General features: G+C 36.9%; 2 protein-coding genes across 8 annotated transcripts in view; both read right to left on the bottom strand.

Moving 5' to 3' along the window:
• The window catches only part of FAM151B (family with sequence similarity 151 member B), a 33,209-nt gene extending 26,671 nt beyond the window's left edge, over nucleotides 1–6,538 (bottom strand). For all 3 annotated transcript variants that reach the window (XR_004037231.2, XM_030846807.2, XM_060295952.2), the window contains exon 1: nucleotides 6,378–6,538. Coding sequence is in view for 2 of the 3 variants with exons in the window: in XM_030846807.2 (XP_030702667.1) it covers nucleotides 6,378–6,402 (25 nt within the window). In the remaining variant the exon portion in view is untranslated. The remainder of the gene's footprint in view (nucleotides 1–6,377) is intronic.
• An 8,913-nt stretch (nucleotides 6,539–15,451) lies between these two features.
• Nucleotides 15,452–20,110, bottom strand: part of ZFYVE16 (zinc finger FYVE-type containing 16) — a 54,722-nt gene continuing 50,063 nt past the window's right edge. For all 5 annotated transcript variants that reach the window (XM_060295935.2, XM_060295937.2, XM_060295936.2 and 2 more), the window contains 2 exons: nucleotides 19,465–19,632; nucleotides 15,452–16,277 (listed from right to left, as the gene is read on the bottom strand). In XM_060295935.2, the coding sequence (XP_060151918.1) occupies nucleotides 16,116–16,277; nucleotides 19,465–19,632 (330 nt within the window). In that variant the 3' untranslated portion in view covers nucleotides 15,452–16,115. The remainder of the gene's footprint in view (nucleotides 16,278–19,464; nucleotides 19,633–20,110) is intronic.

Here is a 20,110-nt window from a genome sequence, read left to right as displayed (position 1 = left end):
GGCTGTTAAACATGAAGTTTTTGAGATATGCCAAAAATCTCACAGAAATGGTAATCATGCATGTTACCATAAAAAAACTAAATGTTAGTTAATAGCACATGCTAGATGTATCCTTGACACCTTCCAACTAAACACACTGGATTCAAAATTTTTATAAGGGTAACTTGCAGATTAATAATAAAATACCACGATTCCAGAAATTAAAAACATTTGAAGCAAAAAGTTCTCCTTGCCCAGTTAATGGGTGAAACTGTACCTTACACTTAGCCACAACTGTATATATCTTTTCATATACACAGAATTTCAGACTCTAATTACCTATAATCTAGGGTATTATCACTATTTTAAGTAAACTGTTATTCTGAAAATAGGGCCAGGAGAAAGGCAAAATTACTTGTAATTTTTAAAAATTAAGACTTTTAGTGGGAGCAGTTTCAGGTTTATAGAAAAAACTGAGCAAAAACTAGAGAGTTCCTATATGTGACCTCCCCTAATTTTTACATCTTTCTGTGGTGATGAAATTGCTCTGAAATTGATAGTGGTGATGGTTACACAGCTCTGAATATACTAAAAACCAATGAATTCTATGCCTGAAATGAGTGAATTGTATGGTATACAAATTATATCTCGATAAAGATTTTTAAAAAGTAAAAAAAAAAAGAAAAATACATCCTCCCTTTGACCCAGAAATTCCACTTTCATAAACTTATCCCATTGACAGATATGTTTGTAATATGTAGGAAATGACACATTTGATATAAGGATATTTATTGCAGCATTGCTTGTAACAGCAAAAGAGTGAAAATAACCTAAATATTCAGCAACAATGAATTCACTAAATAAATTATGGTATATCCATGCAATGGAACACAATGCAGCCATTAGTAAGAATGAGGCAGATCCATATGTGTAATATAGAATAATCTCAAAGATATGTTAAGCGAGAAAAAAGCAAGGTGGAGAACCGTATGTATAGGTACTGCAGTAGGAAGAATAATGATCCCTCCCCCCACAATGATGTCTATATCCTAATCTGTGAACTGTGAATATGTTGTTACACAGCAAGGGCGAAATAAAGTTACATGTGCAATTAAAGTTGCTAATCAGTTGACGCTGATCTTGGATTATCCAGGTGAGCCTAATTTAATCACATTAAACATCTTATAAGATCCTTGTCAGTGAAAGGGAAGGCAGGAGAGTCAGTGTCGGTGTGATGCAATGTGAGAAAGACATGACCAGCAACTGCTGGCTTTGAAAATGGAGGATGAGACCATGAGCCAAGGAATTCAAGCAGTCTCTAGAGGATAGTAAAAGGCAAGGACACTGATTCTCCCCTAGAGCCTCTAGAAGGAATGCAGCCATGCTGACACTGATTTTTAGCTAGACCCATTTCAGACTTCGGGCCGCCTGAATTATAAGATAATAAATTTGTGTTGTTCTATGCCACTAAAAACTAATGCTCTAAAAAACTAGTTTGTATGTTTAAAAACAAAGTGGGAGAAGAACAAAAATGAGAAGACAGTATATGGTAGCATGTATACTACAATCTTAACTATATGGTTTTTTTTTTTTTTGGCCATGTCACACGGCTTATGGGATCTTAGTTCCCCCACCAGGGATCAAACCCAGGCTTCCTGCAGGGGAAGTGCAGAGTCCTAATCACTGGACCACCAGGGAATTCCCTATATTTTCTTAAAAGTCAGGATTGTCAGAAAATATACCAAAAAGTTAACTAATGGTACCTCTGAATATGGGCACTATGTATTGTTTTCCTATTTCAATATACTTTACTGTATAAATGTTCTATAATGAGCACGTATTATGTTTACAATCAGGAAAAAATTTAAACTGAAAAAAGAATGTATTACCAAAACTGTCTGATGTGACTACTTATGTTTATGTAAAAGATACTGTAACCTTCTGGAGTAGAACTGCCTGGCTTAAAACCCCTCTAACTGTTTTGCACAGCAAAGGAAACCATAACAAAAAAGTGAAAAGACAACCCACGGAATGGGAGAAAATATTTGCAAATGATGCGACTGACAAGGGCTTAATATCCAAAATATACAAAAAGCTCATACAACTCAACAACAAAACAATGAACAACCCAATCAAAAAATGGGCAGAAGACGTTAATAGACATTTCTCCAAAGAAGACATACAGATTGCCAGTACTTACATGAAAAGATGCTCAATGCTACTAATTATTAGAGAAATGCAAATCAAAACTACAATGAGGTACCACCTCACACCAGTCAGAATGGCCATCATTAAAAGTCTACAGATAACAAGTGCTGGAGAGGGTATAGAGAAAAGGGAACCCTCTTACACTGTTGGTGGGAATATAAGTTGGTGCAGCAGTATGGAGGTTCCTCAGAAAACTAAGAACAGAATTACTACATGATCCAGCAATCCCACTCCTGGGCATATACCCAGACAAAACTATAACTCAAAAAGATACATGCACACCTATGTTCATAGCAGCACTATTCACAATAGCCAAGACATGGAAACAACCTAAATGTCCATTGACAGACGAATGGATAAAGATGTGGTACATGTATACAATGGAATACTACCCAGCCATAAAAAAGAACAAAACAGGGCTTCCCTGGTGGCGCAGTGGTTAAGAATCTGCCTGCCAATGCACAGGACATGGGTTCGAGCCCTGGTCCGGGAAGATCCCACATGCCGTGGAGCAGGTAAGCCCATGTGCCACAACTACTGAGCCTGTGCTCTAGAGCCTGCGAGCCACAACTACTGGGCCTTTGTACCACAACTACTGAAGCCCATGTGCCTGGAGCCCATGCTCCACAGCACGAGAACCCACTGCACTGAGAAGCCCGTGCACTGCAACAAAGAGTGGCCCCTGCTGGTCGCAACTAGAGAAAGCCTGTGTGCAGCAGCAAAGACCAGAGCAGCCAAAAATAAAATAAAATTAAAAATAAATAAATTTATTTTTTAAAAAAAGAATGAAATAATGCCATTTGCAGCAACATGAATGCAACTAGAGATTACCACACTAAATGAAGTAAGTCAGAAAAAGAAAGACAAATACCATATGACATCATTTATACATGGAATCTAAAATATGGCACAAATGATCCTATCTACAAAACAGAAACAGACTCAGACACAGAGATCAGACTTGTGGTTGCCAAGGGGGAAGCGGGGAGGGAGAGGGATGGACTGGGAGTTTGGGGTTGGTAGATGCAAACTATTACATTTAGAATGGATAAACAACAAGGTCTTACTGCATAGCACAGGGAACTATATGCAGTCTCCTGGGATAAACCATAATGGAAAAGAATATAAAAAAAGAATGTATATATGTGTATAAATGAGTCACTTTGCCATGCAGCAAAGATTGGCACAACACCGTAATCAACTATGCTTCAATTTTAAAAAAGTGAAAGAAAAAAACACCTCTAACTCTGGGGTCAAACAACAGAGACACACTAACTACCAGTTTCTAAAGGCTGCATAAAAAAAAGCTGGAATAATGCTTGGCCACATCACTTTGTCTACATCTCCTATCCTCATCCTCACCCAATTGCCAAAGAGGAATAGGACTGCTCAAACTATTCCTTATTTCATCTGCTGAAATTATGGGTCAGGTAAATGTCACATTCCTTTCATTTCAACCAAGATCTCAAAAAGTAATACTCCTCCCTCCTCGCCACTCCTTTTCAACATTATACTGGAAGTACCAGCTAATGCACTAAGACAACAAAAAGAAATAAAAGGTGTACATACTGGGAAGAAGAAATGAACTGCTTTGTTCACAAAGATATGGTTGTCTATGCAGATAATCCAAAAGAATCAACACAAAAACTCCTGGAATTAACAAGTGATTATAGCAAGGTTGAAGGATTCAAGTTTAATACACAAGAGTCAATTGCTTTCCTATTTACCAGCAATGAACGTGAAATTTGAAATGAAAACACAATACCATTTACATTAAACCCACAAAACCAAAATACTTAGGTATAAACCTAACAAAATATGTACAAGATCAACATGAGGACAACTACTCTGATAAATGAAATCAAAGAACTAAATAAATGGAGAGATAGTCCATGTTCATGGATAGGAAGACTCAATATTGTCAAGATGTTAGTTCTTCCCAACTTGATCTATAGATTCAAGCAATCCCAATCAAAATCCCACCAAGTTATTTTGTGGATATCAACTAACTGATTCTAAAGTGTATGTGGAGGGGAAAAACCCAGAATAGTCAACATAATATTGAAGAAGAATGAAGTGATGACTCTACCCAACATCAAAACTTACTATAAAGCTACAGTAATTAAGATAGTGTGGTTTTGGTGAAAAGAATAGACAAATAGATCAATGGAACAGAACAGAGAGTCCCAAAATAGATCCACATAAATAGAGTTAACTGATCTTTGATGAAGGAACAAAGGCAATACTGTGGAACAAAGACAGCTTTTTCAACAAATGGTGCTGGAACAACTGGACGTTCACATGCAGAAAAGGAATCTAGACACAGACGTCATACTTTCACAAAAATTAACTCAATATGGATCATAGACCTAAGTGTAAAATACAAAACGATAAAACTCCTAGAAGATAATATAGGAGAAAATCTACATGACCTTTGTAGATTTTTGTATCTACGGTCACGTCACAGCAATGACCTTTTAGATACACACCAAAGGCACCATCCATGAAAGAAAGAATGGATAAGCTAGGCTTCATTCAAATGAAAAACTTCTGCTCTGCAAAAGGTAACATCAAGAGAATGAAAAGACAAGCCACAGACTGGGAGAAAATATTTGCAAAAGACACATATGATAAAGGACTATTATCCTAAATATATAAAGAACTCTTAAAACTCAACAATAAGAAAACAACCCCATTAAAAAATGGACGAAAGACCTTAACAGACACTTTACCAAAGAAGATAGACGGATGGCAAGTATATGAAAAGGTGCTCCACATCCATGTCATCAGAAAAACACACATTAAAACAACAGGGTATAACTACACACCTATTAAAATGGCCAAAATCCGGAACACTGATATATCAAATGCTGGTGAGGATGTGGACTAACAGGAATTCTCATTCATTGTGGGTGGGAATGCAAAATGCTACAGCCACTTTTTTTTTTTTTTGCGGTACACAGGCCTCTCACTGTTGTGGCCTCTCCCGTTGCGGAGCACAGGCTCCGGACGCACAGGCTCAGCGGCCTTGGCTCACGGGCCCAGCCGCTCCGCGGCACGTGGGCTCCTCCCGGACCGGGGCACGAAGCCGTGTCCCCTGCATTGGCGGGCGGACTTTCAACCACTGCGCCACCAGGGAAGCCTAATGGTACAGCCACTTTAAAAGAGAGCTTGGCAGTTCCTTACAAAATTAAACATACTCCTACCATACAATCCGCCAATCATACACCTTGATATTTACTCAAAGGAGTTGAAAACTTATGTCCATACAAAAACCTGCACACTTATGTTTATAGCAGCTTTATTTATAATTGTTGAAACTTGTAAGCAACCAAGATATCCTTCAGTAGGTAAATGGATAAACCGTGGTACACCAAGACAACAGAATATTATTGCTCTCTAAAACGGAATGAGCTCTCAAGCCACGAAAAGACACGAGGAAAGCTTAAACGCATATTACTAAGTGAAAAAGAGCCAATATGAAAAGGCTACATACTGTTTAATTCCAACAACATGACATTCTGCAAAAGACAAAACTATGGAGACAGTAAAAAGATCAGTGGTTTGTCAGGGGTTGGGGGGAGAAGGATAAGTCGGTGGAGCACAAAGGATTTTTAGGATGGTGAAACTGTTTTGTATGATACCCTACCATGGAACGTGTCATTCATTATACATTTGTCTAAACCCACAAACCGTACACCACCAAGAGTGAACCCTAATGTAAAGTATGGACTTTGGGTAATTACGATGCATCAGTGTAGGCTCACAATTGTAACAAAAGTACCACTCTGGTGGGGAAGGCTGATATGGGGAAGTTATGCGTATGTCAGGTATGGGTATATGGAGAATCACCGTGTCTTCCGCTCAATATTCCCAGGAACCTAAAACTGCTCTTAAAACAAACAAACAAACAAAAAAACTCCTTTACAAAATGTCAGAATATTCTTGCCATTCTTTGCCACACCAAAAGCTTTTCTTTACCGCCCACGCCGGGAACCAAGGCTCTAGGCCGCTTGATTCTGGGAGAACATAGAGAACGCGGATCACGAGATCCAGACAAGGAAGGAGTGCCGCCAGAGGAGTCTCTCAAAGGGCCCCCAACTACCGGCAGCGGGCCGGAGAAAACGTCCACTGCAAGCCCACTGTGTGGAGCACAGTCCCAGACCCGAAGCCTGGGGAGCACCGCTTACCAGGGGCCCCGGCGGTCGCTGTCATGGTGACCGTGGTCCTCAGTCTGCGCAGGCGCTGAGCGGTGGGTGCCGCCGAAAACCCGTAACAGATGGCGAGAAAACCCGACTCTACAGGGAATAGACCTTGCCGTGGCCTCCGACGGCCGCCTAGGAGGAGCTTCCGAGGCGGAGGCGGAAGGGGCCGAGGAGCGGTGCGCACGCGCAGAGGCGGCGGCTCGAGTTTCGCCAGCGCGCCGTCTTCCCGGATGGTTTTCGCGTCTTAGTGTCGCGCGCGTCGCTCCTTTGAAAGGTAGTCAGGAAATGGGTAGTAATGAAGAACGCGGCGTCAGGGAAAACAGAAGCTGGGTTGAGACGCCAAGTTGCTGCTGTGGGGTACGAATTTCCAAATTGGATATATTTTCTCTTTTTAATTTTAGTAGCATCCTAAAAAATGACATGAAATCCTATCTCCATAAAAATGAGCGTTTCTGCATAAGGAGACTGAAGTGATAAGTTGGAAGTTTTCTGTTCCCCTCTTGACTTCTCTACCGGTTTTCACTCAGAAACACTCCTAGCAGCTGGATTCTCCCACCCACTGCTTTCTTTGCCCTCCTTAACTCCTTTCCACAGCCAAGCTGGGACTGGAAAAAGCGCCAGTGGAGTCAGACTGACGTGAATTAGCAGTGCAGCACTGCCATATTCTGGTTCTGTAACTCTACCACTCAATCCGTCAGTTGTAAAATTAGGATAACAATACATCACCTCACACACAGCACAAATGGCAGCCCTTCTCGCCCAGCTCTTCATATTTTAATATACATAAGTCTTTCCAGACGAGTTGTAATTATTTCAATATGTCTTCAATAAGGCTTCCGTATTCTCTGGATTTTCTCAAGCTCAATCGAAATGATTTCTTGAGTTTCAGAAAGCACTAAATTTTAACAACTTCATTGACCTTAAAAAAAAATCTTTCTTGAGATATACAATTGATTGGCTTGAATTTGATCTGCATTTCCTAATGATACAAAATGTTATACATTTAAAGGGTACAATTCAGTGTAGTCACAGAATTGTGCAACCAGCACACCATCAATTTTAGAACATTTTCATCATCCAAAGCAGTCACTCCCCTTTCTCCCCAACCTTAAGGAACCACTAATCCACTTTCTGTCTCTATGGATTTGCCCATTCTGCACATTTCATTTAAATGGGATCATAGAGTATACAGTGTTTTGTGACTGGCTTCTTTCACTTAGCATAATGTTTGCGAGGTTCATGTTGTAGCATGTATCAGTACTTTATTAAATTTTTTTGTGGCCAAATTTCCATTATTTGCATATACCACATTTATTTGTCTATTCATCAATGGATGGACTGTTGCATTGTTTCCATTTTTGGCAACTAATGAATTTTGGCTGCTATAAACATTCTTGTACAAATTCTGTGTGGAATTATGCAGATGTATTTCTCTTAGGTATATACGTAAGAGTGGAATTGCTGGTTCATATGGTAACTCTATGTTTAACTTTTTGAGGAAGTGTCAAACAGTTTTGCAAAGCAGCTACATACAACATTTTACATTCCCACCAGCAATGTATGAGGGTTCCAATTTCTCCAAATCCTCACCAATACTTGTTATTATCTGTTTATTTGTTTAATTATAGCCATCCAAATGGATATGAAGCAACATCTCATTGTGGTCATTATTTGTATATCGCTAGTGACTAATAATGTTGAACATATTTTCAAGTGCTTATTGGCTTTTTATATATTTTCTTTGGAGAAGTGTCTATTCAAATTATTTGCACATTTTTAAAAGTAGGTTATTTGTGGAGGTTTTGTTGAATTGTAAAAATTCTTTATAAAGTCTGACTACAAGTCCCTTAACAGATATATGATTTACAAATATTTTCTTCCATTTTGCAGGCTGTCTTTTCACGTTCTAGATCGTATCAGTTGCAGTACAAAAGTTTCTATGGCCTATTGATAACCGTATTAGGTCAATATTTTCATAGATTTTACAGTAACTGGCTCAATTAAAATTACTCTTCACTGTCCATTTTTTAGAACTACATAGTGGAATATGTGGCATGAGATAATGATGTCTAAGATTTGCTTGAAAATACTCCAGCAAAGAAATCAAGAGATAGATGAAGCAAAAGTGGAAAATCTTGGTAATTGTTGAATCTGAGGAGTGTTTAGGTTGGGTATGTAGAGTTTCATCATACCATTTTCTCTACTTTTTGAGTGTTTGGAAAATTTTATAGCAAATATGTGTCTAATTACTTTTAATCTTTTTGCACAAAGGAAGGGTTGCATGTGTTAAGGGTATATGGTACACTGAAGAAAGATGTACAGAGCCTTATGAAGATCAGAATGTGAAAAATGGGCATTGACCTGATAGTTTGGAGCTGCTTTTGATGACATATTTAAAGAGGAATTAATGGTATAATATTAGCTCTGATTAACCCAATCTGGGTAGAGGTGGTGAGATTATGTGTATTAGAGGAGTGGAATAAGATGAGGTCATCTGTGGGTGACCTTTGATTCAGTACGTACAATTCACTCTTGAATAAGAGTGTAGCTAGCCTTAGAATTTACTTTCCACTTAGCACTTAAATATATATATTTTATAGTTTTCTGGCTTCTGTTTTGTTATTGACAAATTTTCTGCTAGCCCAGTTGCAAATTCCCGTAACTATAAAGCAGTCAGTTTTTACTCTCTGGTTGCCTCAAATTTCTTTTTAAATATGCCTACATTGATAGCTTCCACTTACTTTGATTCCTGTCCTGGATTTATTCTGCAGTTCAGCAGACAAAAGATGTTTAAATGTCTTCTGCCAAATTGGGAGTCTCTGCACTGGATTCCTACTTCCACATAAGTTAATGCTAAAACGGGATCCTACTAACTCCCTAAATTGTGATTAAAAACAAACAAAAGGCCTTCCCTGGTGGCGCTGTGGTTGAGAGTCCGCCTGCCGATGCAGGGGATATGGGTTCGTGCCCCGGTACGGGAAGATCCCACATGCCGCGGAGCGGCTGGGCCCGTCAGCCGTGGCCGCTGGGCCTGCGCGTCCGGAGCCTGTGCCCCGCAACGGGAGAAGCCACAGCAGTGAGAGGCCCGCGTACCGCAAAACAAAAAAACAAAAAGAACAAAAAAAGCAAACAAAAAACTAATTTAATTCAATGAATTTTAAATGGCCCTCAGACTTGAAGTTAAAGGGTTTTTGAGAATTGAGAATTTAATTACTTTATATCTTGGTTCCTTTAGCTGCTTAAATATTTTCTTTTTTAAGTTAACAAATCTGTCAGGCATTATTGCCACTCATCCAATTAGCTGTGTTTACTTACAGGGTTGAGTGAATCATGAAAACCCAGACTCACGGGATTTTGGAAGTTTTCAGCTAGCTTCTATGACACAAATATTAGACTTTTTGATATTGTCCTATATGTCCTCAAAGCTCTTCATTTTTTTCCACTTTTTTTTCTCATTGTTATTCAGACTGGATAGTTTCTACTCATGTATCTTCAAATTTACTGACTCTTCCATCCATCATCTCCAGTAATTTTTTTTACTGTATTCTTCAGTTCTAAAATTTCCATTTGGTTCTTTTTATAGCTTTGATTTCTTTGGTGAAGACTTCTATCTTTCCATTCATTTCAATAATGTTTAGCTTTGCTTTGTAGAACCTGATTAAATTAATTCTTTTTGTCTTCTTCTGATAATTCCAACATTTGGGTTACCTCAGAATTGGTTTTTGTTCATTGTCTTTTCCCTTGAGAGTTACTTAAGATTTCCCTAGTGTTTTGCATCTTGAATAATTTTTGATTATTTCCTGGATATTTTGAATATTATGAAATTCTCAGTGCTGTTTAAATCTTCAGAAGAGTGTTTTTGTTTTGTCTTGTTTTAGCTGGCAGTCAATCCAGTTAGTTCACACCACACATCCTGGCCTGCTTTCTGTGGGCTATTGTTCCAAAAATTTAGTTCTCAGTGACTTTGCACTACCATTCTAATCTGCCCAAATTGTGCACCGCCCAGTGGCTAGTCTGAAACCTGGATAGTGAGCTATACTGTAGATCAGTTTTCAAAACCTTTGGCTGCTTCTGGTCAATTTCACACATGCACAGTGTGGAGGTGATCTCAGGATTTTATATACAAATTTAGAGGTTTCCTTTCTTCAATTCCCTCCTATCAATGATCTTCCCCACACTCTCTGGTTCTAAGATCACCCCTTCTTGGTGTTCTGGCTAGAAGGCAGAGCTTTAGCTTCCCCACAACATTGCTAGTGTTCTGCCCTGCACTGACTGCCACCATTGCACAGTGGGTAGAGAGGGGGGTGCTGCCTTTTTGCTGTCTCTAGATTAGGTAGGGCAGGGAAAGTCCACATTGCCCCATAGGGTTTACATATGGTAGGGAGGGAGGGGTGCTGCTGTTTTTCTGCAGCTCTCCTGGAATAAGGTAAGTAAATTCAAAAGGATTCTGTCTCATAGTCCCCCAACCCCCTTCTCTGTCCTCTGACTAGAGAGAGCAGACTGTTCCTTGGACTCTGTGCCAGCTGGCAGTTCCTATTTTAAAGTGCCTATGTGTAGATCCCTTTTTATTTATTCTGTTTGGAATTTCTTTAACTTCTTGAATCTGTAGTCATGTATTTCATCAATTTTTAAAAGCCTACATTATATCTAAAAGTATTTGTTCTGTTCTACCCTCCCCTCTCCTTCTGCAGCTAATTAAGCAGATGTTGGGAATTCTCACTGTATCCTCTATATGTTTCCTGATTTTTCCATCTTTCCATCTTTTTATTTCTCCATGCTGCATTCTGGATAATTTCTCCTGATCTATATTCTAGTTTATAAATCCTTCCAATTGGTTATATTCTGTTCTGCCTTTAAACCTATTTACTGAGTTTTAAAGTTCAGTTTTTATATATTCTTGCAACATTTGTATTTAGTTACTTCCCAAATTAGTTCCATCACTTTTTAGTTTCCAATTCTCTACAGGTATTTGACACTTGACTTTATTTCTTTAAACACAGAAAGCATAAATGTAATACCTAAGACTATATGAATTTAACTGTTCTACTAATTCTTGCCTCTGGAATCTAGTTTCCTTATGTGCCTGTTTTTTTGGTTTGTTTTGGTTTGTGTGTTGGGGGGGGGGACCACCTTAAAGCAAGTCAAATGCTTAAGAGTCTTTGGGTGATGTAGGCAATTCTAAACTTGGCTACAATTTTACATAATTTATATTTCTGATTCATCCTCATCTAAAGGCCGAAACCCTTTGAGGGAGTCTCAGCCTACTGTGGGGAAGTTCTTCTGTTAGATTCACAATTCCTGTTAGATTCACCATCTTGTGTGGGCCTTGAACTTTGATATCTGTCCCCCTTACCCCATTAGGCTGTCATATTAGGGCCCCATGCTCACTTCTCTTTTTCTCTTTACTTTTGGACTGGGTGTTCCATACTGTCTTAAAAATCTCTTTGATGTTTTAAGATGCCTTTTTGTATTTTAATCAGCTTTGGTTGTTTTTATCAATGGCATAGCTCTAAATATCCTAACATGCAATTTCCAGAAACAGGAAGTTTCCCGCAATTGCATCTTTGTCCCTACATGGCCAAACCCTACTCTTTCTCTTGGTATTCTCTGTACTTAACACATACTACTTGTGGAATGGAATCCATAAATGTTGATAAGAACTATGCTTAATTTTTTCAGAGCAATTAATCTTTTTATTATTTTTTTAGAAATTTGTACTTATAGCTGCTCTAAGATATAGGTATCTTGTTTTAGTTAGCTAATATTAGTTGCTTCATGTAATAAACCACCAGAAAATTTAGCAGCTTAAAACAACAGACATTTATATCTGAGATTCAGAAATCTGAGAAAGGCTTAGTTGGGTGATTCTCATGAGGCTACAGTCAAACTGTGGCTGGGGCTGCAGTCTGAAGGCTTGACTGGGTTGGAGGATCCCCTTCCACTTGCCTGGCAGCTGGCTTCCCCAAGAATGAGTGACTCAATAGAAAGAGAAGGAGAAAGAGAAGGAGACAGGCAGACAGGGAGGGAGAGGTGGGGAGACAGGGATGAAATGAAGAGAGTGAGTGGGGAGAAATACACCAAAGATGGCAACCATAGAACCTTTTATAACATAATATTGGAAATGACATCCCATCCCTTCTTCCATATTCTGTTGGTCACAAAGACCAACAGTGGTACAGTGTGGGAGGTGACTACACAAGGGTGTGAATAACCAAGAGGCAGGGATCACTGTGGGCTATCTTGGAAGCTGACGAGCACCTTATTTTACCAAAAGAACAAAAAAAGAAAGAAAAAAAAAACTTTACTATATTCGGAGGTTCATAATAAAGCTCTTGAATTAGAACTATTTCTTCATTTGTAAAAAGCATGAAAATATAGCTGTAATTTTTATCAATGCAAATTCAGAAAATGTTTCCCAAAAGGTGTTAAATATTAAATTGTGTATCATTCCAAGCTAAATCTAAAACACAGAATATAAAGAGAAGATTTAAAACTACTAAAAATCTGATGTAAAACAAAACAAAAAGAACACCAATGTCAAGTGGTAAAAGATAAATTTAGATGGTGAGGCTTAGTGTTGGGTAGGAAAAAAAATAAAGGTTTTAAATATAGCTCAAATAAAAAATAACATTCCAAGTATTTTCATAAAAAATTGTTATGAGAAAAACAATCCTCCTATGGAAACATATGGTCATAATTCCAGTAATGGATTTTCTTCTTGCTTTTCTGCCATTAAGATTGCTTTTATCAATTACACAGTGGTTGGAGAAGCAGTGAAAACTTTAAGATTCTAAATAGAAGCCACATAAATCAAAGTAATTGAGGAGATGACACTGTGTTCTTCAGTGTAAACAGCACACTATATTTTGTATAAAAAATGAGGGGAGATAATAAAAATATATTTGCTGCTACTGCACCTAAACCTTGGAAAGATACACAATAATAAAAATCACTTCTTATTGAGATTGGAGAGTGAGAAGAACAAGGTAGATGCATACAAGGTGGGCAGTAAGACATATTAAGTTTTTAACATTTCTTTCTGATTTTTGAATGTTTATATATTACACATATGAAGCATTTTTCTTTAATCACAAAGAAAAAAATTAAAACCTAGGACTGTTTAGAGGTTTCTGGTTTATTTCAAGATATTTTCTCTTTAAAATTTGAGTCAAGTTATCAAAGTTATATTACTATTAAAAAAAGAAGAGTTGTATTCTTTACTTATAAAACAATATTTAAATCTAGGCTGTTATAAACTTAGGCAATTGAGACACCATAGTCAGGCTACTACTTTTATGATTAAATTATGATTTTTATGATTATGACTTTTATGATTAAATAAGGTAAGATATTCACACAACACAGAAGACTCTTTAAAGTAAATTGCCTTAAAAGGGAAAGTTGAATGTTTTGACATATTACTGACTCTTCAGATTTTCAGCTCTTGCCTAGACAAGTTTAACGCCCACACCTTCTCATTATTAGTATGGCTATCCTCCTGAATTGTTTTCCAACCAGCTACTTAGAAGTCATATCTCTATTTTAGCAATTACTTTTACTTTGTTAATTATCTGCTTCACACATTCATCTCCAAGAGGGAAAGAACTATTTTATTCATCTTTAAATCAATGAAGACTACTAAAGTGCTCTGCATATAGCAAGCATATATGCATATACTAAGTCTGCTGGATTGCTGCAAAAGCAAATGGGCTAAATTTTACTTAATATTTCAAAATTCTGGAAAGACAGTATTCTTAAAAGGCATAGACCAAAAATAGATCATTGCAGACTGAGTACAAAGAACCATTCTATTTCTTCACCTTTAAAAAAATTAAAATTTTAAATTATCAATGGGAAGAACATGACCACATGCATTCAGAAACATATTGTACATCTACAAAGAATACTTTAGAATGTGCCTCCAAAGGCACAGTAACTCCAATTTTCATTAAATTTAGAGACTTTAGGGAAACAAATCCAAAGCTATCCCATCATGGGAAAAGTCCTCTACCTTCTGGTTATTTTAAAGTAACTTCAGTATTCATAGATTGTGCCCTTAACTTATACTGCAAAATAAACAAAAATATAAAGAAAACAAATTGAGTTAGATATGCAATTGCTTATGATGTCAACAAATTTCACAAGTTATTACATCATGTTGCTTAATTTTATTTAATGTCTGCAACATTTTACATTGTTTATGAAGTAGTTACTTCCAAAAGACTGATATTTTCCTCCATGCTGTGTCTTTGGCTAGTACGACAGATGTGATTCAGTAGGAATCATATGACCAAACTGATTCAAATTCTCAGTTTTTTCCTAGACTGAGACCTAAGAACCTGAGTTATAACCCTGACTTCATCTTCAGGTTGAGATGCTTCATAAATACTTTCTTAAAACAGGGCTATTTAGTGTAGTTTCTTTTTCTTGAGACACAGGAGTGTTTTTGATACAAAAACATATATATTCCACATTAGAATAAAAAAAGCATTAAAATAATGATTATTATTTTAAATAACTTAAATGACAGGATTAACTAAAATATGACCATTACTTTTTTAACACAACGTACTTTAAAAATTTTTTTCTATTTGAAGTAAAGAAGAAAGTTCTGTAACAGTTTCAAATACATAGAATTTAACTTATGTTAATATCCTGTTATAAAAAATAACTACCATATAAAGAATTTAAAATATGCAAAAGTAAGTAGTTCATTAAAATTTATACTTAATACATTGGTGTCAATGAAAATATGTAGACTTGCCAAGAAACTTTCAAGGTTTAAAGGAGAAGTTAAAAAAACACCTGTTTCAGGCTTCATTTATTGCTACATAATGACTACTTCAAGGGTCATCTGGCCTGTCGTCAATCACTCTTAGAAGTGGTATATACAGTGGTATACTTTGGAAGGAAAGGAGGAAAAATAATGCACTGCAATACAAAAATATTACCTATTTATAAATTATTAAAGATTTATAAAACACATACCAAATCACATGTTCTTGCTATAAAAACAATATACTTAATTATAGAAGCACAAAATCCTGAAGCACCCACAGTTACTTTAAGAATACCCATTTAATAAAGAGAAAACCATATATGTATATATAAAATAATAATTTGAAAAGAAAAAAGGCAAAATTCTGATTTTAATGCAAACAATCAGTTTATCTAATCATGGAGGTAGGTCTCCACTCCAATTATACAAATAAGTTATCTGCCTTATTCAAAGAATTACCATATTAAGTCTAAGATCTGGAAACTGGTCTGTGCCATTGAAATACATTTTTAACAGACTTTAGAAACCAGTAATTTAACTGGCATATAAACAAAAAAGGTAGTTCCTTCACAAGCTTACATCTGAAAAGAGCCTTCATTAAAATCATTCTTGGCATAAAGAGGTATACCTAAGTGCAGGTACTTTGGCTTAGCATTTAAATAACACAGTTAAATGCTACAAATTTTTTAAAGACAGAAGAAATCCTTGTCTTTTTCAGTACTTGTAAAGTGTAAAGCTTCAAAAACTGTGGATCTCTTAAATTTTTGGAGATTTAAATATTGTGCTAATGATTTTTAAAAGATCATTCCTGCCTAAAAAGCAAAGCTTACATGTTTCAAACATCAAACATATTTACTTTTAGTGTCTGTGGCATTTCAGCTTTAGTGCTGGAGTTAGTTTTAACAAATCAGTTTGCAATATATAATACAACTCACGTCCTTTCACTAAAAAAGATTTTCAATAATAAAAAATACTAATTCTATTTCTAATGGTAAACTAGTAGAGTTGGAGGTCCCACCGTGGATCACAGGGATTAGAGCACTATCAAGATCATTTAGATAATGCTGAGGAAGAAGTTGGCCTTCGGATCCTGCCTGAAATTCAACCTGGAAAAAAAAAATCTTGATGAGTCAACCCTAGAAAGCGAGCAATCTTGTTTTGTTCAGCAGATGAATATAAAACTATTTAAGAATATCATTCAATTTAAGCATGTTAAGAAAATACTTGATATTTTGTTCATAAAATAATGTTTTACATTTTCCTTTATTTCTTCTACTACATAAATTATAATTGTCCCTTCCACAGATACTATGAAAATAAAATTGCCACTACTTCATACTTCAGGTTTCTTCTCAATGAACATGTAAACACATTGGCAGACCAAGGGTTTGAATAATTGTCAACATGATTTAAATAAAGACCCCATGGTATTTAAAAAAAGATCTACTTAAAAATATTTTGAATTTATCATAAAATAATATTTGAATTTAATTTTGCTGGTGAAAATTACATTTTAATACATATGACTAAAATAATTAACAATGCTTACTCAAGTAATTATCAGGTGCTTCCTTGAAAAAGGAAATTTTAATAGTGAGATAAAAATGTAAGTTCTTTTTTCCAATAAGAACTGTAACACATCCTGCCTGAAGAAGAGCAAACCTTCAACATATGAAATTGTTCATGTTAAGATTAACCATTCTGGGACTTCCCCGGTGGTCCAGAGGTTAAGACTCCGCGCTTCCATTGCAGGGGGCGTGAGTTCGATCCCTGGTCGGGGAACTAAGATCCCACATGCAGCGTGGCGCCGCCAAAAAAAAAAAAAATAAAGATTGACCATTCTAATGAACAACCTGGACTGAAATCTATTATATTGGATGTGAGAAACAGTTAAAAAGGCACATTAAAATACTACTGGATTGGAACTTCCCTGGTGGTGCAGTGGTTAACACTCCATGCTCCCAAGGCAGGGGGCCCAGGTTTGATCCCTGGTCAGGGAACTAGATCCCACATGCCGCAACTGAGTTCACATGCCACAACTAAGGCGCCCACGTGCCACAACTAAGGAGCGTGCCTGCCGCAATTAAGGAGCTCATGGGCTGCAACTAAGACCTGGCACAACGAAATAAATAAATATTTTAAAAAAATACTAGTGGAGTACCACTTTTCACCTATCAAATTGGCAAAGTTCAAAAGTTTGATTATATACTGCTTTGATAAGGATGTGAGAGAAAGAACACTCTCATAAATTGTGGTAGAAATATAAATTGTCATAACCTCTATTTGAGACAATATGGTAATATCTATTGAGTACATACTTGGACCCGGCAATTCTACTTCTAGGAATATTTCTTATATACTCACACTTATGCAAAAGCAAAATATTGTGGATACCTTAAATATCAACCAGGACATACCAAACATGCATAAGCACTAAATAAATTATGGTACATTTATATAATCAACTACTACTGTGCAACTTTAAAAAGAATACGTAGTTAAATGAAATATCTCTAAGATATATTAAGTTAAAGAAGCACTGTTAAAAAAAAAGTGAGAAGAGAACAAAAAGAACGTACAAACTTAATTGCTCATACATGCAAAAAATTACAAAGAATACATAGAAATGGATAACATTTGACTGCCTGACCAAGAAGGGAGGATGAGGGGGAGGATGGAAGTGGACTGAAGGGTTAGGAGTCAAGGGTAGGAAGGCGATCTTTCCAGGGCTATTACCTGATGCAACTCTACTGGGAACCATTTACATTGTAGCCTGGAGTTAATATCTCCAGAGGTCACCAATTAAATAGAGTACTGTGTGAATGTTGCTCTCTAGCATGTTTAATGAGGTGGTCCCGGTATATATATATTTGTGAGATAATAGAAAATATATATTGGTCTCTGACCCCAGTTCCTGGCATAAAGCTCCTAAAACCCTTGTCATTTCCTAAGTGATAAGAATACCAGTAACATCTCTTATTCTAATATTTATCTTTGATCCCATCCCTGACACAGGGCTCCTAAAAAAGTTGTGAATTCCTGAGTGATAAGAGACGAAGGAGCATCTTTTGTTCTTTTGAGTCAACTCTGGATGGGCTCCTAGATAGGGGCTGGTCACCAGAAAGACCAAGCCCATGATTAGAAGTTTTAAATTTCCAGCCCTACCCCTCATTCTCCAGAGAGGGGAGCGGGGCTAAAAACTCAGTTAATAATTGATCATGCCTACATGAGGAAACCTCCATAAAATCTCAGTAGAAGTGGGTTGAGAGAGCTTTCAGGCTGGTGAATACATCCACACTGGGAGGGTGACGCACCCAACTCCGTGGAGACAGAAACTCCTGCTCAGGACTCTACCAGACCTTGCCCCATGTATCTCTTCATCTGGCTGTTCATCTGTATAGCCTTTAATGAACTGACAGACATACGCAAATGTTCCCCTGAGTTCTGTGAGCCGCTCAAGCAAGTTAATTGAACCCAAGGAGGAGGGGGTCATTGGAAGCTCTGATCCATAACTGGTTGGTCAGAAGCACAGGTGATAACTGACTGATATATGAAGTGGGGGAGGAGGCAGTCTTGTAAGAGCTGTAGGATCTGATGCTATCTCCAGGTAGATCAAGTCAGAATTAAGTTGAATTCTTAGACACCCTGCTTGTGTCTGAGAATTGCTTGCTGGGGTGGGGGAAAGCCTCCACACATCTGGTGAGCAGAAGTGTTTTCAGTGAGTAGTGAAAGAGACACACAGGAAAGACATAGAAGGGAAGAAATAGGTTTTTCCCTACATGGGAGGAAAAAACTGAAAATTTCCCTTTTTTAACATTTTTAGACTTTTGTAGTTTTAAGTCACATGAATATAGAATTTAGTCAGCATAATTAAAAACCCTACTTATCAAGCAGGAATGTTGTGGAGCAGGGGTCAGCAAACTATGGCCTGTGGGCCAATGTGGCCCACCAACTGTTTTTGTAAACAAAGTTTCACTGGAACACAGCTAAGCTGTTTAGTTTACATACTGTCTACAGCTGCTTTCACACTATAATGGCACAGTTAAGTAGTTGTGAAAGAAATCTGACAGACCGCAATGCCTAAATTATTTACTATCTGACCAAAAAGAGTTTGCTGGCCCCTGCTGTGGACAGTAAAGGAGATAATGTACAGGAAGTGTGTACCGAACATTAACGTTCAACAAACTTTAGTTCTCTTCAGTGATCTCAAAGTAAAAGGTTAAAGAAAAACTTTGCATTATTTTAATATAAGATATATTCATTTCAAAAAGACATCACAAAAACATGCCTCACCATATCAGTGTCAATGGAAACTCTGAGGCCAATTTTATTTATCCCATTACTCTTTAGAGTTTTCAGGTGAGGGCACAGTGCAGCACTACAAGCCATGGCTATTTCTTTTGCAAACTGATAACGAGTTGCTGAAATAGATAAATCCTGGTCCTTTAGAAAGTAGAACACCTGAAATGTATTTAATTAGGAAACAAGTCATGATTAAGATTAGAAGTAGCTTTAAAAATGCAAAAATTGCTACCTTCAATTCAACTTTATGAATAAAATTCCAATGTTAGTGCCATGAAATTCACTAGTTAGGAATATTATATAGTGTGTGTCTATATCTATCTATCTATCTATCTATATATATATACATACATATATATATATACACACTATATAGCCTGATCTATAGTATAAGTAAAAACTTAAAACCAAAGATTAGGGAATATGGGAATGACTTAGCTATTTTTGCCTAAAGTTAACTTGTAGCAACAAAAGCTTTGTTAACTCGGTTTAAAGAAGGGTACTAATGAGCCCACCCTATAAGATCACCATCCCATAAGGACATCTTAATGAAGTTAAGATCAAACAAAGAAATAATGTTCTATAATTTCTATACCCTCTATAGTTTCTATCTTCTACATGTGTAGAATCACAAAGA

The sequence above is a fragment of the Globicephala melas genome, chromosome 3, assembly GCF_963455315.2.
Source record: "Globicephala melas chromosome 3, mGloMel1.2, whole genome shotgun sequence".
NCBI lineage: Eukaryota > Metazoa > Chordata > Mammalia > Artiodactyla > Delphinidae > Globicephala > Globicephala melas.
This window is presented reverse-complemented; position numbering and strand designations above follow the sequence as displayed.